The 27947-nt window shown below is 31.9% G+C and overlaps 1 protein-coding gene across 1 annotated transcript in view; it reads left to right on the top strand.

Moving 5' to 3' along the window:
• LOC129222039 (CLK4-associating serine/arginine rich protein-like) overlaps positions 1-27947 on the top strand; it is a 69085-nt gene that overhangs the window by 12098 nt on the left and 29040 nt on the right. Inside the window, exons 3-9 of the mRNA XM_054856455.1 lie at positions 3249-3346; positions 13914-14012; positions 17437-17513; positions 19340-19424; positions 19529-19680; positions 20235-20331; positions 20517-20595. Of these exons, the coding sequence (XP_054712430.1) occupies positions 3249-3346; positions 13914-14012; positions 17437-17513; positions 19340-19424; positions 19529-19680; positions 20235-20331; positions 20517-20595 (687 nt within the window). The remainder of the gene's footprint in view (positions 1-3248; positions 3347-13913; positions 14013-17436; positions 17514-19339; positions 19425-19528; positions 19681-20234; positions 20332-20516; positions 20596-27947) is intronic.

The raw sequence follows: 27947 nt of genomic DNA on the forward strand, positions 1-27947 counted from the left end.
AATGCTTCATTTGTAGAAAATACAAATCCAAACCAGCAAACGAGATAACAGCGCAACTTCCGAAAGACAGAATTGTAGAAAATCCACCTTTCGAAATTTGTGGCCTTGATTTTGCAGGAGCTATACTTTACAAATGTGATAAGGAAGTTAAAAAGGCTTATTTTGCAATTTTCACCTGTGCTGTAACTAGAGGAATTCACTTAGAATTAGTGTCCTCCATGTCTACAAAGCATTTCTTACTAGCCTTTAGAAGATTCATTTCCAGGCGAGGTAGTTGCAGCGTTGTTTATTCGGATAACGCAAAATCATTCAAAGCCGCAAATAAAGATGTAATGTACTTCTATAACATTCTACAAGATTCGGAATTTAAAGATTTTATATCTTCACGTGGCATTAATTGGAAGTTTATCGTAGAAAGGGCGCCCTGGTGGGGCGGATTTTACGAACGTCTCGTAAAATCAGTGAAAGATCCACTCAGAAAAGTTCTTGGGAAAGCTCTTCTCACGTATGAAGAACTTTCAACTGTTTTGACTGAAATCGAATACATTGTTAATTCAAGACTTTTAACATACGTTACTGATAATTTTTCTGAGCCCAAGCCATTAACTCCTCTTGACTTTTTGCAATATGGAAGGAAAAATCACGACTATCCATTTAATTTTGCTGAGTTAGTTAATAGAGTGTCAACTAGAGAGTCCTTATTAAAAAGAAAGCAGTATCAAACTACACTTTTGAAATATTTTTGGGTTAAATGGAAAGAAGAATATCTACTTAATTTGAAAACAGTTCACCATTTCAAATCGCCTAACATTCACAAAGAAGTAAAGATGAATGATGTAGTGCTCGTCGAAGGGACTTAAAAATCTAAACTACTATGGGACTTGGGAATCGTTCAAGAAACTTTTCAAGGTAGAGATGGACATATCAAAGCTTGTGTCGTCAAAACCAAAAAGGGACTTTTCAGAAAACCTGTGCAGCTGATATATCCCCTTGAACTTTGTGAATGAACTGGTTTCACGTATCCTTTTTATGATTAATCAGTCGAAAAGTTTATTGAAAATAATTTGTTTTAAACTCTTTTTTTTCCTTCAAAATTTTGAAGTATTTGTGTTGTTGGACTTTAATTAACTTCTTAAAATAATTTGCTTAAATATTTCATTAATTTTGGAAAAAAAAAAAAACCTCTTGTTTATAGTAAAATTAATTTTGTTAACTTAAGTTTAAAATTGTAAATATGTCTGAACATAAAATTCAAAAATAGAAATTATATTTTATATAAGTTTGTAACCATATAGTTTATGTTATTTTAATCTTTATATTTAGCAACCTATAGTTATTGCATTCGTTATTGTTTACTGAGGAGAAGAATTTCCTTATGTATTTGCCTTTGTTATAGTTCTTTTTATAGGTTCTATTGATGAACTCTTAGAGTTCATGGTGGGGAGCTGTGGAAAATCTCCATAAAAATCCTCGAGTATACCTGTGCGCAAGGGGGCGCTTTTCGATATGCAAATTTCCCACCTGTTGGTTCAATTTAGTTAGATGTCTTTCTGTTCATGTATCGTGGATTCGTGGCATTCGATAGCTTGATTTTTGTTGATGTCGGTCGTCTCGTGGCAGTTCGCATTGCAAGGGCAATTTGGAAGCCCTTTTGTATGTAGAATCCAAATAAAATTAATTTATGTTTTTAGATAGTTGCCTTAGCATTTTCTTTACAAGGACACCAAGGAGAGCCTTTTGAAGACTTAAGTTGTTAAAATATTTTCATAGGGAGCCTCCAAAACTTCCCATTTCCTGAACTTAACCAAACATTGACTAAAATTGCGTCTTTCAGACTTCACTGATGAAACTTTTCTAGAGAGGACGTCCGAAACCTCTTCATTTCCTAAACGTCACCAGTTATAGCCTAAATGTCAGTTTTCAATGTCAAAAAAATTCTGGAGGAGAGCCGCCTAGTAATGTAAATTCACCAGAAATTGCATAAAACTCCTTAAAGACTAATTTTGAAACTTTTTCAAAATAAATCACCAAATAATTCCTCGCCTAACGTCCCTAAAGATAGCCTATAATCTTGCTTTCCCAAGTTCTACATCAAAAAACTTTCAGAGAGCCCCTGGATCTTCCCCATCACTTCAACATTGTCACAGATAGCATAAAATTGCGTTTTTTACCTTTTATTTGCAAATTTCTGGAAAGAGTATTCGATCCCCTAATATTGCTAAAGAAAGCTTGAAATTGACGAGAGTAAGGAAAAATACTTGGGAAGGAACTTCAACCCCATCTCACCTAACCTTACCACTAAAACGTTAAAAAATAGTGTTTTTGACATCAATTTTTCAAATTTTACGGGAGGGTCCTTGACCCCCTTCACGCATCTGCTTCTTTTTACTATCTTTCTGTAGTAATAGCTGGGGTATAATGTTTATACCTTAGCTTTTATCTACACTTTTTATATAGGGAGCCATACTATGTTTGCACACCTCTTTCTGCTATGTGAATATATTTTTAAACTGCCTATGATAATTTACTCAACTTTATATGAGGTTTTTGCCTGAACATTGCCTCATGAGCTACTCTAGACTCATGAGCATAAAGCTAGAGTGCAGCTGCACTGTCTGGGTGCTGTAACTGACATTTTCGGTGTGTGTTTGCTTGAAATTCCGTCTTAGTTCTGGCCATGTTGCAGTAATTTGTAGCTTTATATCAACTGAGTTGCATTATAGTGTTTTCAGACATTTAAAATGTTCGCAAAATTATTTATATTCTTCAATATGCTATATAAGTTTATTTCAAGTAAAAAACTATTTAAAGTCCTAAATTTTTCGGGAGAGGGACCCTTTGTAGAGAAAATTTCATATTGTTTAAACAGGGGTGTTTGTCATTGTAAGAGTAATGCCCCCCCCCTCAGAGATTGAGAGTACTCACAAAAACGACGAAAAAGACCCTCTAAAACAGTGACTCTCCACTTGGACCGAGGTAAGCCACCTCCCTTGCTCAAGTTCTAGATCCGCCACTGTCCCATAGTACACATGATTTAATGTAAATGTATATAACGTATATGTTTTAATGACTCAAAAACTCAATATCTCGAACTTTATCCCTGTCCTGAGATATCGAGGTTGTACTGTAATTTTAAATGTTATGCAGTGGAGAATTGATATGAAAATGTTTTGCATTGGAAAAAGTACTTGAACTCATGGATGGAATATTTTGTGCTGCTCTTGTTTAAAATATTTTTTATATTATAGAAACAAGACCCTGCACAGTTTCTTCAAGTTCATGGTCGACCAGCTAAAATTCATCTTGATCCAGCAGTTGCAATTGCTGCTGATAGCCCAGCTACCATGTATGTGTTATGTTTTTTTTCCATAAAAGGCAGGGTTGCCACGCACCTGGAAAACCTGGCATTGTTAGGGAAAATGAAAATTACCTAAAATATCACATTTTTGAAATTTCTTCCCAAATTTTCGATCTGAATAGTGAAACGGCTGCACCATTTGGGCAAAAATGCTGAAGTTGGGTAAGTGTTTTGCTGGATATGCGAATTTTCGTGATAGGCACGAGAAAAAAAATTGAAGCTCATTTTTGAAGACGTTATGTTATAAGGTTATAAAAACGAAGAAAGAAAGAAAAGAAATATCCATACAAAAATCATAAAGTTCTGATTTATATCTTTACATTTCATTTTTGCGTCTTTTGAAAAAAAAAAAAAATCCAAGCCATGCTTAGCTGGAAATTACTAGTATAATCCACAATGCATCTGTGGTCTCATTAGTATTTTAATAGCCTTCATTCTGCATGTTCTATTTTTTTTTTCTTGAAATGAATAATGTTTATAAAAATTTAAAGTCTCAAAAATTTTGCTTTTATAGGCTAAAACGTTTTTTGAAAGCATGCCAACATTGAAATTGAGGCTTTTCCAAAAATTGCTTAGTGTATTTGAGATTTCAGTCCTTTTGTAATCAGTGTAATCAACATTGTTAAATTTTAAGTACTTAAAACACAAATATGGATTACAATTATTGATAATTTTTAAGCATTATTTGGTTCATGAAATAGGTTTACTTAGATTAAAAATATTTCATAACATATGTCGGCATTCATTAACCTGGAATTTTTTAAAAAAGCAACTGGGGAAAACCTGGAAATGTTAGGGAATTTTATTCTTGAACTTTTGTGGCAACCCTGGAAGAGTTTTTTTAGAGTGTATTAAATGTTTTTAACAATGCAATATTTACTTCTAACCTATGCACATAAAACAAATACAATTGTAATCATTATTTTGATGTACCAAAGTAGAAAATATTGCATTCCAAAGTTTTTGGATGTAAAACACCTGTTTTTTATTGATGAAAAATATTTTGTTTCTTGGGATAAACAGCGTTCAGAAAAAAGATGCTCTTTGCTTTTGTTGAATGTTGCTTAGTATCAAAAGTTCACAATTTTTTCTGCACCTAAGCTTCTTGCAACTCTTTGAACTTGTACTCCTTGGAATTACTTATACAAAACAGTGGTTGTTTTACAGGTAGGGTAATGGGGTGCTGCCCTTCCCAGGAATTAATAAGCTATTTTTTCTTTAAATCAATAAAGCCAGCAGAGGTAAAGCTAGGAGTTTTTTGTGGCAAATATTCCTTAAATTGTTTTAGAGAATTAAAATTCATTTTTTAGGAGCAGAAACAGAAAACTAAGAATAGCCCTAATCAACACCCTAAAAATCTAAAAGAAGTGGAAGATAGCAGGAAAAAATATGTGTATTGGCATGTTTCCAACTACACTCCTATCTTGATTGATAATAAGTCATCCACTACAGCTGAAGTAAACATTAGGGTGGGTTGAAAAAACGTTTTTTGGAAATTTGTTTTTGGATAGTGCGGAAAAGTTGCTATATGGGCCCGTTATGACCTATAAAAAATTTCGCTAAATTTGTTTAATATTTAGCCGGCACTATTTGACCTTGAAAAACTGAAAAAGGGGCAAAAATGCACAAATTTTCAAAAAAAAAGGGGGGGGGGGAGGTCAAAAATAAAAGTTTGAAGCTAGTTTCAGCAAACATTAGAAATATCTGTCAGTGAATTAGTTGAAATCCTCAAAGACTTTTATACATTTCGTAGAATCTTTAGGTACGCTCCTTTAAGACTGAAACATGGGGAAAATGGAAATTTTTTTTTTAAAAAGTAGTTTCGAAATAAATAAATACTGAAATGTTATGCAATACGTTACTTAGAGAAAACAGTGAAAATTCAATCAATTTCATGCGACATTTGTACGCCAATTTTAAAAAATGCATACACTCAAATAAAAAATAGTTACATAAGATGGTAATTTTTTAAATCTTCGGTTCAATTACTTCTCCTGGATAATAAACGGCACTCAACTGCTTCTATTATTCCTAAGATTATTTTATAACTATTTTATCCTGAAACATAGAAAGCAAAAAAATTTCAGATGACAATTTTAAATTGAATTATCCGCTTTCAAGAAAACGTAAGCGAACTGATGTGCCATCAGCAACGACAAGTCAAATGAGACTTTCTATGCCTCATACAGCTTTAGCAGTGGATCTAACTGGCGCTTCAATCAGAGCAGTGGCTAAAATTACTACAGCAGTTCACGCTGATTTCGACTTAGTTTCTGCTAAACAAAACGAAAATACATAGTCGATAAAAACAAAGTAAGGAGGGAGGTCTATAAAAAAAGAAGCGAGCTAAGAGAAAGGGATTTAAGAGCAGTTAAAGGGACAGCTATAAAGAATTTGTATTTTGACGGCCGCAAGGATGACACCCTTAAAAAGACATCTGGCCACCAAAAATTAGCATCTGAAGCAAATGTAGCACTGATAGAAGAACCAGGTAACAAGTACATCGGTCATTTATCACTAACAGTTGGTGAAAGTGCAAAAGAAATTCTTCAAGGTATTATAAGGCTTTGCAAAAGAGTATATTATGAGCTTGCTTAACTTATCGGTTATTGGATGCGACGGAACAAATGTAAATACGGGATTGAAAGGTGGTGTAATTCGTTTACTTGAGACATATCTCAAAAGACTTTTACAGTGGAACATATGTTTGCTGCATACTAATGAAGCAGACAATACTGCCACTGAGGCATCTTATTCTGGAACTATCGGACAACTTCTTAGAGATTGTGAAAAAAATGGTCAAATTTGATAAAATTGACTGCAATCTTCTGGTTTTGGACATGGAAGATATAAAATATTTAAGTACTGAACAACAATATTTGTATAGAATCTGTCTTGCCGTAAAATATGGTAGTTGTCCTTCTAGCATGGCTGACAGTAGCCCAGGCAAACTCAGTCATGCACAATGGCTGACAACTGCAAACCGTTTTTTACACTTGTATATAGGCACTCCAACTCCATCAGAAAATCTTACAATGCTTGTAAAGTATGTAATGTTAGTTTATGCTCCAATGTGGTTTGAAATAAAAATGAAACCGAACTGTCAGTATGGTGCCCAACATTTCTGGAAAATGATTTCTCTTGCAAGGCAATTTCCAGACAACGTTAAGGAGATATTTTTCAAAGTTCTCTCAAATAATGCATATTTCGCTCATCCTGAACAGCTACTGTTGACAATGTTGTTTGACTCAAGAAAATACATTTGGGAATTAACTGTTAGGCGCATTCTAAACTCTAGAAATAAGAACATGAAGAGCTCGGATGGTGTAAGATTTTTTAAGCGTCCTAAACTCAATTTTGAAGCCGTTGATTTAGTTGATTGGGCAAAATGTGTTATAACAGAACCACCTCTTACAATGCATCTAAAAGACTAACAATTGAAAGAAATGTGCAAAGAACTGCCTACAGAGTTCACTTTCGAGAAATTTCCCTGTCACACGCAAGCTGTGAAACATTATGTGAAACTAATAACCGAAGCTGCAATAAAAGTTCGTGGTGAAACTACCACGAGATGGATACATTCGTGCCAAACTTTAAGCTAGGAAAGAACTTCCATCATTTGATAACAAGGAACAATATTATTCTAAAAAATAATATTCATTATGCATGAGGTATTATAAATCAAATTTGAAGATTTCCTTTTCAAAATTTTATTATCTCTATATGTAATTCTAGGAAATGTATGATACTATTGCGTTATAATAATTACTATGATTAATAGTGCTATTTAATTAATCAGTCTATGATTTAATTTTGAAAAATAATTTTCACATTGGTTTTTAAAGAAATTCATTTCTTTTTTTTTTCCATTTTTCTATAATTTTTGATGTTGGAAATGAGCGGTTAAATGCTCATCAAAATCAATGAAACATTTTATGGGTTCGAACTGGCTCATTATAAAACATTTTCGGTGCATTCCTGCAAAATATTTGGAATTTAATTTTTTAAAAAGGGCAGTTCTCAAAAGGTGGGAACAAAAAAGTTAACTTTGAGCAATTTCAAAAATTTTCGAATTTGATATCAATTTTGCTTTTATTCTATAGTATGCATACCTAGAACACAATATATGAACATGAAAAGACAGCAGGTATTCGTAAAAATTGTTAATTAGCAAATTAAATCAGCAGTCTGTAGATAACAGATTTTGGACATTGTTGTCCTGTAGGTAACGGATTTTGGACATCATCATAATGTAAGTTTCACCATTTTTGACAACTGTTAATCTGATTTTTAACTTTTCCAATGAAAATTTTATTTACTACTTTTTGAATTTTGCAATTTAATGATAAAGAGGACATTAATGAAGTACTTGAATTTCTATATACATACTGCTCTTTACATATAATAAAGTTTTGGAATGATTTTGAAGAAGTTGATGAAAGGTAGAAAAAAGCTTCATGGAAATAATTATACAAACTTGTAGTTTGATTTATTGGGACAAATAAGGAGTAAAAATAGAGACAAATAAATACGACATATATATTTTTAAAGGAAAAATAAACAAAATATGCTTTAAGAAAGAATGTAAAAATTGACATCAGTTTTAATAATGAATATTTCTTCTAATGTCATAAGAATTAAAACGATGTCTAAAAAAAATTATTGAAAAAAGAAATTCGTATTTCTATTTAGAGATTGTTAAATTATGTTTAAAAGAAAGAAGAGAAAAAAAAAATTCTAAAATAATAAAAGCGGCGGGGAAAAAAAATTGCTAGCGCAGGTGATAAAGGCGCCAAAACTGGTGCAGCTGACGATTAACTACATTTGTCAAACTGGAATCCCCCTCTGGTAACCTTTAGCTTTTCGTATACTGTGTTCTCGCCAACGGAGGTTTGCTTGGCGATTTTCGCGCAAAATGGCTTTCGTTCGATCATAACCAGCCATGTTTCTACTGTAATTTATGTATTGTTCAACGTGTAACGTATTATTTATGCAAAATACCAATGGATTACAGAAGATAACATCATAATAATCTTTTTTATTGATGTTAGAAGACAGTGGATTATAAAAAAATTATAAATAAACGGACAAAATTATCGCCGTCAAGATCGTAACGCGATTTGGACATCTCACATGTATGTTTAAGAAAAATTATTTTTCTTCTAAGATGCTGCATAAAAGCTTATGAAAACACTTTTAAACAATTGAAAACTGATTCTGAGGATCGATAAATACCTTTAAGACGAAAACATCATATACTTAGTTCTCAAATAATAGCATTGTAAAGATCGCAACTTTTGGACATGCATCAAATTTCAAACTTACTTTTTTCTAAAATCGTTTACAAAGTAAATAATCTGTCTTTACTTTTGTTATTTGTGTAAAATATTAACAAAAAATTATTCAGTGTAAGATTCATGCCTTTAATTTTTTTTTTTGAAATGTATAGAAATAATTAAAAAAAATTTTTTTTAATGGTACATTTGCTCAGTTAACGTTTTGGTATGTCCAAAATTGTGCCATTTAGCAAAGAAAATATTTTTTAAGGGCATTTGAAGAGCTTTTTTTCCATAATTTATGTCAATTCTTGTCTCTATACAGCATTATAATTTACCTCAAAAATTTTAGAGTTAATTAAAACGAAAGTTATTTGGTGTTGAAGCTTCAAAGTTGAAGTCTGTGTTTGCTCCCACCTTTTGAGAACTGCCCAAAAAAATTTTGACAAAAATTCATTTTTATCTTTTTTTTTGGATTTTTAGTGTTAAATAGCGCCGGCTAGATATTATTTTTGAATATCCAAGAAATTTTTTGTGAGTGCTAACTAGCTCACTACACAACTTTTGCGCTCTATCCAAAATTCAATTTCGAAAACAAAAAAAATTTCGGCTTATTTTGGCCCACTCTAGTAAACATACCAAGATATCAAGTGGCTGCAATTTTTGGCCATCATTTGTCAGATGAGAAATACACATTTCCTTTAAATTTATTACAATTCAGTGAATTGTTATAAATTTTAAGAAAAGCATGAAATGAAATACATGAAATGTAATAAAGGTAGCATAAAATGTAATACAGTAATGAATAAGTGTAAAATTTCCTAAGAATATGCAACATTAGCAACACAAAACGCTATTGTTAAAATTTTTTAAGAGCATAAAAGTCTTTAGGGGCAATATTCCATTATTAGAATCTTCACAAAAGTAAAGTTTTCAAAGAATGAGAAAACTAACCATATAATATTTCATTTTTATTACATTATAAGAATATAAAAAATTTCAGGTGAAAGAAATACAGTAAAGCGCCTCAAATCCGCCAACGTCCAAATTCTGCGTTGCTTTTTTTCAATATTCAATTCTTGAATATTGCTTGTATAGAGGTTAAAAATATCTTAGAAAGTGAAAATATGTTTTTTTTTAGTGTAGTTTTTTTTTTTTTTACAAAAAAGTGTTAAAATGCATGAGAGAAATTTTAATGTCTAAAAAATGACACTAAGATTAAATACAATTTGACAAAAAATCAATTAATTTAATGAATACAGTAAAACCTGTAAAGTTGACCACCCTCGTAAGTTGACCACCTGTCTAAGTTGAACGCTGTTTTCAGACACGGAACTAAATCTTATCATATAATTCAACCTCTGTAAGTTGACCACTAAAGTAGTGCACCGCAGGTAGTCAACTTACACAGGTTTCACTGTATTAGAAAATAAAAATTTTGAAGGTAAGAGATTTCCCGGACTTTGCAAGGAATATTTCTATGTGAAACAAACTCTTTGTATTTTAGCACTCTTTGAGTAGCCAACTTTTTTTTTTTTTTTCAAATTTGTAAGTTGAAAAAAAAAAAAAAAGGTAACATCAAAATATATGAAAGAATTTGTAAAAGTTCTATTTTCAGAGAATGATCTTTTGACGTAGGAAATGTCAAAAAGAAGTTTTTTTTAAAAAAAAGTTTGTTTCCTTAAAAAATATTTTAATTGAAAAATTGTTAATATTAACATTAAAGCATATTAAAAAAAATAAAATAAATAAACTGTTAAAATTGTGTCCATTTCATACTCTTATCTCAAAATTATGAGTGCAATAAATTAAGTTTTGTTCACAAAAATTCAAAAACGGATTTAGATGAATTCGCCAGACAGCAATATAATCCTCCTTTGTTTATATCAATCCTTGATACAAACTAAATATTTTTGATTTTGTCATTTAATAATGTATCTGTTCATTTTTAATACATATTTTTCTTAATGTAATTGCTAAAATTAAAATTTACTTCCATTGCATCACTAGCAATACATTAGTGTTATGAAAACTATGCTTTGTTTCTAGTTCTGCGCTGTCTTCTTTTTGAAAGTCTATTCTCATACATGAAATACACCGCCAACTCAGTCAATTCCATCTGAGGACTGCAGTTTCGTGCTTATTAGCACTCATCAGCCCGGCATAGGACTAACTGAGCTGGAGGTGGAAAACCTCTTAACCTCTTAAGGAAGCCAAGAGTGCCAAACAAACTGGTAGCAATTTAAAATTAGCACTGACCAGACGAGTGACCGAAACAATGGTTCGGTGGCACTCTTGGCTTCCTTAAGAGGTTTTCCACCCAGGGCCGGATTAGCCATAGAGCAGAAGTAGCAAATGCTACGGGCCCCGCGCTTCTGGGGGCCCCGCGCCATGAGAAAAAAATTCCAGAAAAAAACTACTTTTCCGTACTTTTACCCGTTCACATTTTTCTATTTAGATCTAACTTTTCTAAATATTCAAGCAAATGAAAAATTTTATATTTTTCATTAAAGCGCAGACTCGATATGGAATAATACCATGCTGACCAGTATCATTGGTGCAGAGAGGAAGGTGGGAGGGGGGGGGGGGGCTTTTTGCATCATGTAGAGACGGTAGGTAACACTATCTTTAGTCACGTCAGAGGAAGCACGAAGGGGATGTGGGGGATATCGCTGATTGCTTTCCAGAAATTTCTCTTAATTGAAGTTTTAAAACGCAATTTTAGTTAATCTTTCTTAGTGCTAGGAGAAAAAACTCAGTTGGGTTAGAAAATTTTAAAAACTGACCTAAAAATTACAATTTCAGGCAATGTTTGGTAGTTTTATTAGAACGGATAATAAAGTTTTCTCTTAGATTTTTTTTTTTTTTTCAAAAAGTATTTTATTAAATTTAAGGGATTTAGGGATCCTTCCTGAAACTTTCAGCTGTTCAAGCCTAAAAAAAGCAAATTTAGGCTGTTTGATTAGAGTAGAGGAAAGAGGATGGGGTTCTTTCCTGAAATTGTGTTCAAAACTGAAGTCAATTTCAAGCTATCTTTGGGAAGAAAGGGTTTGAGGGATCTACCTATAATATAGCTGAAAACAAAGTTTCAAGCTATGTGAGAAGTTAAGAGAAAGAGATGAGGAGCCGGAAAAAATTCTAACTTAAATTTTCAAATCGCGATTTTGGATTATCACTGGAAATGTTATCGGGCTATCTTTGGGAAGGGGGGGGTACGGATTTGCTTCACAAAATGTTGGAAACTGGAATCTTCAAGACGCATGCTATCTTTAGTTCTAACTTTAGGTAAAGAGTGGTGGTTTGGATCATTTCCTCCGAATATGGATAAGTTAGGGAAATAGGTGGCTATAATTTTTTTTTAAATCGAGACGGTTCAAGGATTCTCTTCGAAATTTAGTGCCTAAAATGCAACTTTAAGCAATTTTTTGGGGGGGAACGCAAGAGAAGGAGGATTTTGAAATTCCCCAAGCACAAATCCTAAAAACAGTCTTTGGGGCGATATTAGACAAGGAGGAAAGGGTTACCATCCAGAAAATGTTTGAAAGTGTCTTTCGTCTTAAAGCTTTCGAAATTGGTGTCCTGAAAAGGTAATAATTAGTCATCCTAAACTCTTTGCTCGCTTAACTTCATGTCAGTTTGTTGCCCTCAAAAATTGCCTCCCGCGACACTACAAGGAGCAAAATTAAGAGATTATGACATAAGAGAAGAAAAGATTCTTTGAATGTTTACACGTATGCTGAGCAAAATAAATAGTTAATAGAGTATAATTTGTTGAAGAACTAAAATAATTGTGCGTGGAAGAAAGACTTTAAATCTCGTTTTTAACTATTTTCCTCTGAGTGGGAGGGAACTAAAAAGCTGCTGCCAATGCCCCGAACCAAACCCATTTCTTTTGCATCACCAAAGGAAGCTGAAAATTTGTTATTCGAACTTAAATTTCAGAAAATTTCAGGGATAAAATTATTGAACATAATCGAAAACCCGCTAAAACTGCTTTCTGGAACCAAGTTTTGAAAAATGCCCATGAGTGAAATCCCAAGCTCCGATCCCTTCCTATAACATCATCTAAGGTGGTCTAAAAATGCGTATTTTGGACTATAATTTCAAAAAATTTCTTTGGGATTGTACCTCTCTCCCTCCAGCATTGTTAACGATGGGCTAAAATGTACTTTTAAGGCATCAATTTTGTAAATTTTCCGGGTTGCGTTGGAGAGTGCCTGAACTCCATCCCATACAAACGTAACCAGCGATGGTCTACAATCACGTTTTCAACACTTCGATTTCAAGAAATCTCCAGGGGATGACTTTCGTGAACTCCCAACCCCGCCCCAAACTCAGCAAAAATCGCATAAAATTACCATTTTAGAGTCTAAAAATGTTCTACCTAAAACTGTGTTTTTAGATTAATAATGGTTAATAAATTTGAAAATTTTCTAATGGGGCTTCCTTGGACACCCCTCTCTCTCTCTACAACATCATTAAAGATAACCAACAGTTTTCTTTAAGATTTCAATTTTAAAAATTGCATGAGGAGTGTCGCTGTAAATCCAAATTTTTCCCTTTAATTTTATCTAAGATGGGATGCAATCGTGTTTTTTAACTTCAGTTTCAAAAAATCTCCGAATAAAGAACTCGGAACCTTCTCTCTTCCAAATGTCATCAGAAGTCGTTAAAAATGAGTTTTCAGAATTGAAATATCAAAAATTTTCCGGGGGCAAGCCTCCGAACCTGACCCCCCCCTTTTTTTATATATCGTTCAGAAATTGCGTTTTTGGAATTTAAAGCTAAAAACATGTGATGGGAAAGACGAGGGGCAATATAAGTCGAAAAAGGGTTATAACCCTCGTAAAGCTCTAAAATCATATCCATATTTATGTGTTCATGCATGTTATAAATCCATCTCCCGTATCCATGAAGAAGTGCACAATTTTTTACTATATCATGTAAAAACGAGAGCCCCTTGAAAACATTTGCTACGGGCCCCACGTTGGCTTAATCCGGCACTGTTTCCACCTCCAGCTCAGTTAGTCCTATGCCGGGCTGATGAGTGCTAATAAGCATGAAACTGCAGTCCTCGGCTGGAATTGACTGAGCTGGCGGTGTATTTCATGTATTTCTGCCTTAGCCCTGGCTATAGGGCGGTAACTTACTGAATCTATTCTCATGTTCTTGTTTTTTTTTTTTTTTTAAATATATTTTTTAACTACCTTTTTATATTTTTAAAATAAGCACACTATCCTGCATTACTAAAACAATTTATCATTAATCTCCTTTTCCAGGATGCCTTGGCAAGGACATGCGGATAATTTAATTGATAGGTTTGATGTTCGTGCTCATTTAGATATTATTCCTGAGTACAAACCTGTGGAGTCGATTAAGTATGCCAATTCATATTGCTATATGTTAATAACTGGGTAATGAGTTGTGAAAGAACATATGTATGTTGTTTCTTGTATTGCAAATTTATTAACTTGAAATGCTTTATTTAATCAAAGTGTGTGTCTTAACCAGTAGCATGTTCATAACTTACACATATTATGTTACAATTATAACATAGCATGGATAATTTTAGGCACAAATTGAGTCCGTTTTGCGGCCCTTTCACAAAATTCTACATTGTAAAAGTGGCCCCTTTACAAAATACTCTATTGTAAAAAGGTCACTTCACAAAATTCCATGTCTTAAATTAGAGCTTTCACAACATTTATCTAGAAAAAGCTTTTTTCATGCTTTTAAACTCTATTAATTCGTCTAAAATTAAAACGTCACTAAAAAAAAAAAAAAAAAAACCTATGTTCTGAATCATTCCCAGTGAAGTCCTATAGCCCAAAGGGATATCAAATAAGATTTTTGATAGCTTAACATGACAATACGATAGGATTTTTTCATGAAAAATAATAAGAAATATTACTAAAAAAGAGTTCTTTTTCTCACAGAAGTAAAGAAGTTTGCAGAAAATTTTTTTTTTTTTCCACAAAATGCAGACTTTAAAATTAAAACCTGGATCAACCCCTGCTTTGTCAGTGCTTATTAGTCTTGTGAATATTGAATTTAAAGTTTAAGAACATTCAACACTTTAGAGTTTAAAATATTGTTTTAGCTTTATTTCAAAACAATATAATTTTTCAATGAGAGCTTCAGCAATAGTATTTAAAGCAATAATTTGAGTTTGGTGTAAAATATTTACCTTCATGTGCTAAGAATAGGATATAAATTATTCAAGTGACACAGTAAGAGGTACAAATTTGAAAATATTGTGCACATGTCTTTTTAAAACAGGTGTGTGTAATTCTTTGGCAAATTTCCGCTTAAACTAGGTTTTGTACCTTTCATTCTATTTGATACATTATCAGGCTGACTTATTCCTGTAAGATGAGTATGAGAATTATGGTATAGGATTTTTTAATGAAAAGAGCGTGTTAACCCAGTAGTCTTCTGAACTTTTGTAAGTAAATAGTCTAAATTCCATATCTGTTTTTGCATATATAAGAAAACATGCAAGATATTATTGATGTGGTTTAACATTTTGTTAAAGTTTTTGAGTGTTCATGATTTTTCTTGATCATATGTGGAAATTATTAGTTGTTTTTTTATGGAAAGAAAATTATTATTTTGTTAACTAACCAGTGTTGAAAAATTAATAAAGAGAAACACTATTTTAACCATTAAGTACCCTTTTCTTTTTGGTCAAGAAAAATTTCTGGAGGAAATTCTTATGAACCAAATATATGAAGTTCTGCTCTAAATAAAATATCAACAAGATAAAAGAAGAAACAAAAAAAATTTTTTTTTTTAATTTAAATTTTTTTTTTTTTTTGTTCTAAAAGATGTATTTTACCATTAGAAAAAGGTAGTAGTTCTCCATTCTGTTGTAACTTTTTTTATTTTATAAGCAAATGTAGTTTTAGAAAAAAATTTCTCATTCTCGACACTAAGTTTTATTCGTTTTGAAGTAAAATACAAAATTTTTGCTTAAAAAAATATGGAAAATGGGCATATTTGAATAATGCAGCTGAGATAGCTATTGGCCTCTTATTCAGTGGGTCTAAGGGGTAAGAAATTACCCTCTTAGTCCCTATGCTTGCAAAAAATTAATATATATATATATATATATATATATATATATATATATATATATATATATATATATATATATATATATATATATATATATATATATGTCAATCTATGAACATGGTGGAATGTTCAAATTGTGATAACAGAGACAAATGCAAAGCACACATATCAGAAAATAAAATAGTCAAGCATCTTGATGAAAATAAGGTAGCAGTTGAGATTTTTTTCCTTTTAATTTGCTTCTCACTCCAACAGTGATCCACAATTCATCTATTGGTTAAAACTTGTTTCCTTTTCAGAAAGTAGCAATTTTCACTAAAAGCCGAAAATGAATTCAAATTTTGGGAACTAAAATAAATAAATAAATAAAAATAATGCATGGTCTAGAATTTTAAATATTTCTAATTGAATTGTCTCACTGTTTTGAATATAATTTCTTTTCTTAGAATTTCTGTAAAAGTACCACATTTATGCACATGCTAAATTAGTCGATTCTACTTGTACTTTATGTGTGTTGGGCATTTTCTGGCTCCTTTTTAGCATCAAAACTTGAAGGACATTAGAGTACAATAAACTCTCGATTATCTGTGGCCTTAAAAGAAAAAATCTCATTTAACTTATTAAGTGCTTTTTTTTTTTTTTTTTTTTGTAGATATTCCCATTGCTTTCCTCTTCCTTCCAATGATATCACCCTTTTAAGATCACCGAAACCTGACTGGTTGAAAGCTAATTTGTAGAGCTACATTACTTACTGCTTCAGATCTTCACTATTTACTGATTTTTAGCCATACCGTACTCACTGATTTTTAAATGTACCTTACTTGTGTGCATAAATGAGCGACTAAACCTGTCTTGAAAAAAATTCCTCTCCCCTCCCTTTGCGTTTTTGGTGTAACCTAGCTTGAGTTTTTGCAGTTAATCTGCTTGCTTGATGTGCTTGCGTTTGTGTGTAATCCATTTGAAATAGAGAGCGATCCTTTTCTTGCTTTTACATGCGTTTCTTACATACATTGTTGTCGTTTTAACTATCGTTTCAATGTATGCGTTTTTGATCTTTTTAAGCTGTTGCAGAAACTAGCTTCGTTTTAACCTAATTTGTGGCTTATCCGCGGTTAGTATTCCACAGTATTCCGCAAATAACTTTTAGTTTACTGTACTATGTTTTAAGAGCAATATATTAAAATTCTTTTCTAAATATTTGAAGCGTAATTACCATATTGTGGTAAAAATTTGGCAATATCCTTAAAATTGTTTAATCAGCCTTAATATTTTGTTGAAGCTTTGAAAATTTAAATTATTTTTCTGAACATTTTAAAAATTTGTGTTCGGATGTAATTCTGCATGATTTTTGAGTCAACTGGATTTTCTTTTTTTTTTTTTTTTTTTTGCTCTTTGCTCGCTCTCATGCCTGCTGTAAAGTAGAAATTTGAACTATTAATCATTATCGAATGTGTTTTTATATTTTATTTAATTACGGTTATTTGTCGATTTCAGGTTCACACCCTGAAACAGTATTTTTATTTAGTAGAAAAATAAGAAACTTTTCTAAAAATTACAATACTAAAAAAAATTAGGTTGAAAATAGATTTGACAATGTTTCAGTTGTAATTTTTAGTGTTTGGAATCAGTAGCCTGTACATTATCACAATTTTTATACTATGTTATCATTAATAGTAATGTATAAAAAATGTTTTGATACATGAAAATGTTACCTTTTTTCTTTAGGGTGCTTAATGAAGATGATGATAGAAAAACTTCATATGAAAGTTATCGAACTTTAGTGCAGAATGACTTTTTAAGTGGTAAGTCGGTGCATTTTTGTGATTTACTGTACCAATACCATTGGTTTACCTATGTAGCATTTAATTTTGTTATTTAAATATTTTATCAGTAATTGATGAATTTCTTTTAATGATTGTTTTCAAAAAAAATGCCTTATAAAAGGTACATAAATGTTTTTGCTTATTGTGAAATTTACACTGTTAAAAAAAAAAAAAAAAACCTAGGTTAGTGTTTAGTTGTTTGTGGAAAACTGTTCCATAATAGTCTTACTATACACTGTTAGGAAATTTTTAAAATGTTAGCGTCATATACTTGAATTTTTAAAAACTAATAAATATGAATAATATTTAGGGAGGCCTTGATGGGAGAGCACTGACCCCCCAAAAAATTCCTTATTCGACAAATACTGTCAGTAAATTTGGATATAGTGTTGCTTTTTTTTTAAATGCGTGTTCTCATTAGTTATATGTATGTACATATGCATTCATGCTTGATATCCGTCCAGTAAAATTGCCAGTTTCTCTCAAGAGTTTAACAGGCTGCTAACACAACCAAGAAATCAGAGAATTCTCCGTGGAATTTTAATTTCTTTTTTGATAATTATCAGAGTATTATAAAAATTTCTCGAAACATCACTAAAAATTATAGTATGCAATCGCCAAACCTCTGTAGTTTTCCTCCCTGAAATTCCTTTTCATTCATACATGAAAGAAGCAGTTTCTTTTTTAAAATAAAATTTGCTAAACATTTAAAATTATTTTTAAAAATTGCAACAAACCCTTGAGATTAAGCTTGTCTAAAAATGATAAAAAATTGCAAACATTACCCCAAATCTGATTATTTTCTTTTCAGTAGTTTTTTAATTTGCTCAAAAGTTCAACGATGGTGTCGTTAATTATTCAGACTTAAGTTCTTATTTCATACAGTTGGTAAAAAATGAGATATTTTTGCATTTGTGTTTGAAATTTGCTTTTTTTTTATTTTCAATTTAAGCTGTGTTAAGAGATTTTTAAATAAAATTAGTGTTTATTTTCATTTTAACTTTAATTCAGAAATATTTAATGGACATTTTCAAGTGTCCTGAAATTAAATATTGAACTAAATAGAATTTAATTTAAAAAAAAAAAACTCAAAGTATTTTGAATTTAAATCTCACTGTATTTCCTCCTGTTTTTTGATATAAGAATCTACTATTTTTCGAACTAAAATATACTGCTGGTATTTCATGCAAAAATGGCAGGTATGCTATATTAATTTAATGCTTCTATTTTAGATTTGTATGAAAGTTATGATTATAAAATCAGAATATTTTGGAGCTAAATTAGAGAACTTCTTTCCCAGGATTTTTTTTACCTCCATGTTTGAGTTTAGAGTGTCCCTAATTATATTATGGGGAACATTTTCACAGTAAATTTAAAAAGTAACTTTATCATATTAATGCAAGTAATGAACAGGGTTTTTACTAGTTTGCCATATTCTTATGTATTGTTTTTGTTAGTTTCAATCTCCCAAACTCTCAAAGATTATAAAAACTCTATTTTTTTCTGAATTTCCAAAAATGTTAATAAAATAAAGAAAGCATTTGCTACAAAGGTTGAAGAATATCAGTAAATTGGATGTATCTGTATCTTCTGATTATTTAAAATATGGACTTGTATTTGCAATTTTTCTAAGCTAAAATGTTGTTGCTACTTTTCAGCTAGTAGTCCCGTCGAACCTTTGGCATTTTTTCTTTAGTTCCTGATTGCAATAGAATGAACAGCAACTTCTTAAAATTCATATTTAAATGTTTAATACACTAAGTTTTTTACTTCTATTTGTGTGATTAATTGTTATTGTATTACAGTAAATGAAGACAAATTTCTGCATCAGATATTCATGGAAGAAAGATTTGGAATTTTTAAACCAGGTTATGAAGAGGAAAAGAAAAAGTGAGTTTGTTTTAAATTTAAAAGAGAAACATGCTTCACATGTAAGCATTGGTGGAACTAGTCATTATTTCAATAATAATAATAATTATTTTTTAATCACTCAGATTGATGGACAAAAAAGCTGCAATAGGTTATGTTTATGAAGACAGTACAGAATCTCCACCCCACCTTAATAATGTAAAAAGTATTGATGCTGAGGAAGATGAAGAGGAAAATGAAGAAGAAAAGGAAGAAGATTTAAGCGATATTGATTTAGGCGAGTAAAAATGAATATTTCTTTTATTCTCTGCAGTGTGGATCGAAGAGTTATGTTTTCAGTTTGTAAAAAAATTAGAATAATTATTTTCGGTGCAATTTTTACATCAATTTTTGTTCATTAATGTTTTTTGAATTTTTCTTTTGAAATTTTTATCTAATTAAATTTTTGGAAATGTAATCTAAGTTAGATAAATATTCCACGTGACAAGTTTGTAAAAACATGGCAACTTAATGGCTTACCATTGTACCATCCGCAAAGATAATTCTGTAATAAAGCTGAGCATTTATGAAGCAAAAATTCGAAGTTTTTTAACAGCGTAGTTAAGGTTTTTAACCACTGGTGTATAAAGAACAATTCTTGACAAACAACACTATTTCTAAATTCTAAGTAGTAAGTTTTAGTGAAGAAATCTCTATATGTAGTTTTGAAAAAATAACAGCTTTCTCTAACCTTATGCTTTAGAAAATATGAATCCAATTTCAATGTTATTTATTATTATTAAATGCTATAGTAGCAGTTTTCATTTACTAAATTAATTTTTCTCATTTCAGATGTTACTGTTGATGTGAGTGTGCTTACGCCATCACAGTGTGCTGAAATGAATTCACAGTCTATCAAATATGGGATGGTAGATGATGATTTTATAACGTAAGAGATCTTAACCACTCTTAGAAGTTCTGGTTACCTCTTTTCCATAACTGCCAATGAACTTGGCACCTTCCTGAGCCTAAATTTCTGTTATTTTCATTCCTATTCATTGGATGATGAAAAATGTCTTTATGTGTTATTGTTAGAGCTATTTGTTGTTAGTAATGCTGGGGGCATTTCAACAGATATCTACTGCAGGACAAAGAGGAAGCAGAGCAGTTGAAACTTGCACGAGAAATAGAAGAAGAAAAGGCTATGTATTCGGTAAGTTATTAATCACTTACATTGAAAAAAATCAACAACATTTTTCATATTTATAGAGGAAAATTACTTATAATAAGTCATTTTAAGATTTAGTTTAGACATTTAAAGGAAAAGATTGTTTTGATTGAAGGTAATTTCAGACATTTGCTTGCTATGCAGTTGGAACTCGCTTTTGAGCAATACCAAGAGACTGCAATATTTGATCATTACTACTGAGTGGTTGTAAAATAAGAGTTCATGAAAAAATGATAAAAATTCGTACATAATTCCTTTGTTTTCTTGTACAGTACCAAAGAAATTGCTTAATATACGTTGACTATCCTTTTGCCTCTGTGTTGTTTTCAAGGAATGGTCCAAGAAGAATCATTTGCACCTCTGGCTTCGAAAAAATTTCGAAATGTTTCTGCATACCTGAAACCATTGAGTGTGTTGAGGGTCGTCATTGTTGTTGCTTATATTATTTTTTTAGTCAACCTTGAATAGGAGCTACAATATCCTCAAAAAAAAAAAAAAAAAAAAAACCACTGGCTGCAACCCAAAGTATATGATCTTCAAAGGCTTTCTTACTCCACAAACTAAAGGGAAAAAAATGTCACTTGTTCTTAGTATTTATGACTTATCACTAACTTTGGGTTTCTTCAGAATGTTAAAGGTATATTTCTAAGAAAGGGGAAGCTGTTCTTGAAGTCAATTAAAATTTTATGAATCAAAGAAATATTGCTCGCTTTTAGCAAACTTTGCTCGTTGAAAGCAAGTTATGCTATCTTGCTTATGGTGTCTTGCTAAGTAAGCAACTTGCTAAGTTGCTTAGATTCCAGCTAAGTCTTTTTGTTTTCCTTGATAGACTTGAGTATTTGTTAATTGTTAAATCAGGAGCTCGTTATAAGTGAGTTCAACTGTTCTTTCAGTATCCATCATGTCAATTGTTTCTATGCTTTGAAGTTTTAATGTTGTTAACAGTTGTGTATTTCATTTATCTTTTTGAAAGATTGATTCTTAAGATTTTTCTATGATTTTTTATTTCTACAAAATAGTTATTTTACCTTTTTATAATTAGAAACATATAAAAAAGTAAACACACCAGTGGTGACCAGTGTTTCAGTAGTGGCCACTTCAAGGTTACTGATATACTTTAAAGAATGAAATGAACAATAATAATGTGATTTTTATTGTTACTTAATGTAACTAGCATGTTGAATCAATTTTATTCATCAGTTATTTGAATTTTAAGTAAGTAATGTAAATTCTTTAGCTGGGAGAACATCAGATGAGCACTACTAAAATTTTCAGATTTTGGAGTGGCCACTGCAGGATCAAATTTGAGGTTTGGGAAAAAATGGATAAAAAATTGAACAAATTGAAATTCTGGCATTTTTAGAAAATGGGACGATTAAGGAAGAGTTGAACGAAAAAACGCTCATTGAGTTTCAAGAGATGTAATTAATATTGTAGACTCACAGTTTAAAAATATACTTCATTTTGACTATTACTAGTGCATTTTAAACCTTAAATTAGCCACTACTGAAGCACTGACCTCTACTGGTATAATTATCTTACAGTTAAACTTCAATTGTCTGAAGTTCTGCTAACTGTAACCTTGCTTAACGTCAGTTCATTAAAATTGTTTTCTTTTTTTACTATATTTTTAGATAACTATAATTTCAAATGCTTTCTTTGTTTTAAACATAGACCAAAAAGTAACTTTTTGGAGTTTTAATTCATTCTAGCTTTTTAAATGCTAGTTCAAAGTAGAATATTGTTTTATTAAGTAATTATTTTTCTTCAACTATGCAGTGTAGGTAGTCATGTTTAAACAACAAAAAGTAAAGTTAACTACACCATTAATAACACAATAAATACACTGCTTGACAATTGCTAAGGAACAATTACATTTTTTGGAATAGTTAAGAATAGATAATGATTAAAGAAACAGAATGAAATATATAGTTAATAGGGAGGAGGTGCCTTTATTACAAGTACAAAATAATAGATATTACTGCATTAATGAAGTAAAAACTTAAAAATAAAAAAATAATCCTACTTAGATTATTTTCATACAACATCAAAAAAATGATCTAGGTCAGACTGATGGAGACATGAGTACCTTAATATGATGTATGATTACCAGGGACACTGATGCACAATTTACATCTGTTTTCCATACTCCCCACTAATTATTGAGGAGCGCTTGGGGGATGTTTTCCCACTCCTCTCTCAATGTGGATTGGAGTTCTTGTGCTGTTCTGGGAGGGACGGTTCTTCGTGCAACATGTCTGCCAAGAGCCTTCCAGGCAAGTTCAATTGGATTTAAGTCGGGAAAGTAAGCAGGCCACTGCATACAGAGAATGTTTTCACTTTGTAGAGTGTCTGACATTTCAATGCTCCAGTGTGGCCGTGTATCGTCGTCCGTAAAGAGAAAATCTGGACCGACAGCTGCCCTAAAAAGATGAACATGGTCCAGCATAACATCTCTGCAATACATTCGCGACGTATCGCTTTCTTATTCAAAAATGTTAAGCTGTGTTCTGCCATTGTGCATGATGCCTGCCCACACCATGACGCCTGGGACGTACCGATCACGTTCGCAAACAAATTTTGTGAATAACGTGTTTCCACGCTCTCTCCACAGTAGTTGGTGACCAGAATCACTTGTCACACTGAAACGAGATTCGTCAGAGAACATCACTCTAGACCAATTTTGATGATCCCACCAACATGTTCCTTACACCAGCAAAATCTCTCTCGACGATGGCGTGGTTGAACTTAGATGCAACATACGGGCTTCCGTGCATACAAACCGACATTATTTACTCGCCGTGAGATGGTTCTTGCAGAAACATGGGTACGGGTAGCAAGTTCAATTGGATTTAAGTCGGGAAAGTAAGCAGGCCACTGCATACAGAGAATGTTTTCACTTTGCAGTGTGTCTGACACTTCAATGCTCCAGCGTGGCCATGTATCGTCGTCCGTAAAGAGAAAGTCTAAACCTACAGCCCCCTAAAAAGCTGAACATGGTCCAGCATAGCATCTCTGCAATACATTTGTGATGCATTACTTTCTTATTCAACAATGTGAAGCGGTGTTCTGCGATTGTGCATGATGCCTGCCCACACCATGACGTCTGGGCCGTACCGATCACGTTCTCAAACAAATTTGTGTGCATAATGTGTTTTCAGATCTCTCCACAGTAGTTGGTGACCAGAATCACTTGTCACACTGAAACGAGATTCGTCAGAGAACATCATTCTAGACCAATTTTGATGATCCAACATGTTCCTTACACCAACGTAATCTCTCTCGACGATGGCGTGGTTGAACTTGGTTGCAACGTACGGGCTTCCGTGCATACAAACCGACATTATTTACTCACTGTGAGATGGTTCTTGCAGAAATATGCGTACGGGTAGCAGTTGTTAGATTTGCAGCTATCTGTCCAAGAGTGAAATTTCTGTTCCTTTTTGCCACCAGGGCTACATAACTATCCTCTGAAGGTGTGGTGCTCCTACCACGACCCCGGCATGCTTTTGCAAAACATTTCCACCTTCAGCGGCCGTCTTTAATCGGGAGATGGTACTTTTTGATACACCCATTGCAGCAGCCACAGTGGTGACACTTTGACCTGCTTCCAGTCGTCCAATCGCTCGTCCACGGTCATAGATACTCAAATGATGTCTTGTTGACATTTTACTCTTAAGTATTTCAAGAACCAAACAGAATTTCAGAGAAAAACCTTTTTTAACATCCAGCACTATTTTTGTTAAAACCAACCAGCGTGAATTTTCGTACGAATTTTGAGCGTGTATGCACTGTCTTTTATACAGATAACGAGTCTTGGTCTACCATGCCAGCTGAACTTAAATTTATTTCCATTAGCCAGGTGGTTGAGGTACAAATTTGCATAAATCAGTTGTTCCTTAGCAATTGTCAAGCAGTGTGTTAAGAGGTCTGATCCCAATCACTTTGGTTAATAGAGGTACTGCTGTAGTTATAATAATGATATATCTCTTCAAGCTCAAATTGCCCAAGTATTTTATTTTCTCAATTTTATGTTGCAAAAATGTTTCAGTGTATTCATTATTATCAAAACAAAGTCTTTTTTGGAATGTCCAGTTTAGTTCCAAATTTTAGTAAATGCTTCCTTAGAGATCACATGAGATACTTGCATTGGTGTCAATTCACATACTTTGATTTTTGCCTTTTTCTTTTGTTAATATGTGAATCAAAAAGGGAACTTTCTTAGCTTAAAGTATAAATATAAAAATTGAAACATGAAAAATAATTTCTTTTTTAAAAAATCATTTTTATCATTCAATAAAATTAGTGCTATAAGCTTTTTCATTAGTATACCCTCAGTAGAGCTCCTCAGTAAGATTTTGTTTTTTCTGAATTTCTGCCCAGATTAGTAAATATTCCCTTTGTCCTTTCTCTTAGTAATGGTATAAGTAATACACTGTAAATGAGTATTTCAATTATTAATTTTATTAATCTATAATCAAGTCCAATTCTTTTAATATTTCAACAAATTTTTCTTTGAAATCAATCCCTTTATTAAAATTTGTAAAATTGTTTAGATCCCCCCCCCCCCACCCATGATTGCTTTAAAATTTTTAAGCTATTCAATTTTGATAGAAGTATTTGAATAATTTAGAGAAATATTAGGATTCTTTTCTTCCTCACTGAAGGAATACCTTTTTTTCTTTATTGGCAGGGGTGCCGCGCCAACATGCAAAAATTATTGAGAGGCTGTGGGGGGGGGGAGCGAGGGAGGTCAAGGAGGTATCAAATCCCCCGCTTAAAAGGGGGTCTGGGGGAACAGAAACATTTTCAGATGTTTGTACTTTTAACATGTCATTTTGCTTATTTTCTTATTTGTGTAATTTGCATGAACCAGCAATATGTAACAATGTGTAATGGTGCTTTCAAGATAAAAGATTCTAAAAATTGGTATACAAGTTTTCTGGTTCAAGCAGTGCAGTGGACATGTATTGCTTGTTACTATAAATCTTAATCCAACTTCAGTTCATCTAACTTCCGCCTCATATTTGGCCCAAGACACCGTCATAACAGTCCTCTTAAATCCAGAAAGGGCAAGTCTAGGTGCACGAGAACGTCTTTTAGTAAGTTAAATAGGTTCTTTGTTTTGACATTGTGAATTTCTTTAGGTCAATATATTCCTTTGAACTTTGCAATTGTCACTGACGCTCCTCAAGTAAAAAGAAACTCCTCTTCAAATAAAGTACAGTCCTCTTCCTCTAGAGCACACACACACGTTTTTTTTTTGGGGGGGGGGGGGGCTCAAGCCCCTTGGAGTCGGCCCTAGTATTTATTGAGGAATTAATATCTGAGGAAAGTAAAGAAGGACAGAAAAGTGATTTGTATATCTCTAGTTCTAAAAGACAATCAATAACCTTATCATGGAAAGAGTTAATTATTTTCCTGTCATAAATACAATTGTAAATATTGTCTATAAATTCGAAAAAATTTAAAACAAATATTTTTAAAATATTTAACTTTTAAAGCAAATTAAGTATTGCATTTATTTTAAACTAAAACAAATAAAGCAAAATTTAAGTTTTATCAAAGTGTATTTAATGCTTTTTATTAACTTGCTGAAGAAAAGAATAGAAATAAACTGCGTCTGTAAGTTGTAAGTCGAAATTCAGTTTTTGCCTATTTAGCAATAACCTATTTTTGCCAGGGGGAAAAACCATGGTTTTTCTATGCTTTTTTTTTCCACCTGTGGCAAAATTTGCTTTTGCCAACCCTGAATTTAATTGAATTGTTAATTAGATTTTTTTTTCAACATGCTAATTGTTACTTCTTGTATATTTATTATAATTTTTAATAGTAGTCACACACAAGTCTTTTCTGTTTTTATTATATTTTACTTCAATGTTATATTAACAGATGTGTTGACGTGAGAAATTAAGGTAATTTATACTTAAAATATGACCTAGTTTTTATAAATGTTTTTTTTAAGTAAGAAATAAATTTTTTAAATGATTTTTTATATCAATTGCATAGCAGACTTATTTTTAACAGTCTGCAACATGTCTGTGAGGTGAGATGAACAGACATTAGTTTAATCATGAAATGCACAAAAATAAACTGCTAAAATTAGAAACAAGTACCTGTTACTTATGGAATCTATCCACAACCCAGGAAATATAGTACAAATCTTTGTCCGCTGAAATTTAAGAGTTCTTTGAAAATTTTAGTTTTTTTTCACCCTAAAAATTTGCTTTAGGCATATTTTTCATGTTGCTATAATTTTTCTTGTTGCTCCAGAAAGTGCCATAAACATTTTAAAAGTCATTTGTGTGAAATTGTAGTGAGATTTCCTGCCTTCCAGTAGAGAGCATTATGTAAGTCATTTGTTGGCTTTATAGTATTTGAATCTGGGTGAAGGATAAATATATTTTCCCAATCGCACTTTTCTTCCCTGTTTTCTCAAGTTATGCCCCGATCCATCAATTTGTGACAGGGCTTTCATTTTTTCACCAATTAACTGGAAATTTCTGGTTGTATTGTAGCATATACAACCCCAGGCCTTGCTTTTTACACCACCATGCTTCATTATGTGTTTTCAGTTATATTTTAAAATTCTAAAACAGCATTTTTCTCACCAAATTGTCAGAACAATTTGGAATTTGTTAGAGAAAATTACATTTCTCCCGAATGATAGTGTTTTGAGTGTGCATTTTTTTTTGTATAAATTCTTGTGTATTCACAATAAAATTACAAAACTGCAGATTTTGTCAATTTAAATTTTTTTTTTAATCAAGAGGGTGATAGATGAACACATTTCTGTGCTTGTGATTGAAACAAGATTAATTTTGACACGCATTTAAATGTGCAAAAACTCTTAGTGTCCTCAACATTACTAGTTTTGCTTGTCCAAGGTTTGTACTTCCTTAAAAAACCCTTAAGAAACCCTTAATTTCATCAAACAAAATTAAGGTCCCTAAAAAAACCCTTAAAAAGTCCTTAATTTTCTGAAAATTTCCTTAACGTTTTGAAAACTGTATTAAGTTCAGTCCCCATTTTCTTATTTTTTCTATTCCTCCCCCTCAAATCTTCATACTCTGCTATATATGCCAAAAACTTATGTTTGGAAACATGCCAACGATGTCAAACATGTGTTTCACCGAAAGTTGCAAACCTAGTTTGAGATTTCAATCTCTTTGCATCCTGTAAATATTTCGATCATTTTTTATGTTGGAAGGTTTTTTCACCATATTCTACTTTATATCTGCTTATTTTATTCAGTACTTGTAGTATCTGCACGGCTTTACCCGTAGTAGGAAACTAAAAGGTATTTTGGTTCGCCTGTATATTTACAAATAATGTAT

The sequence above is a fragment of the Uloborus diversus genome, chromosome 5, assembly GCF_026930045.1.
Source record: "Uloborus diversus isolate 005 chromosome 5, Udiv.v.3.1, whole genome shotgun sequence".
In the NCBI taxonomy this organism is placed as follows: domain Eukaryota; kingdom Metazoa; phylum Arthropoda; class Arachnida; order Araneae; family Uloboridae; genus Uloborus; species Uloborus diversus.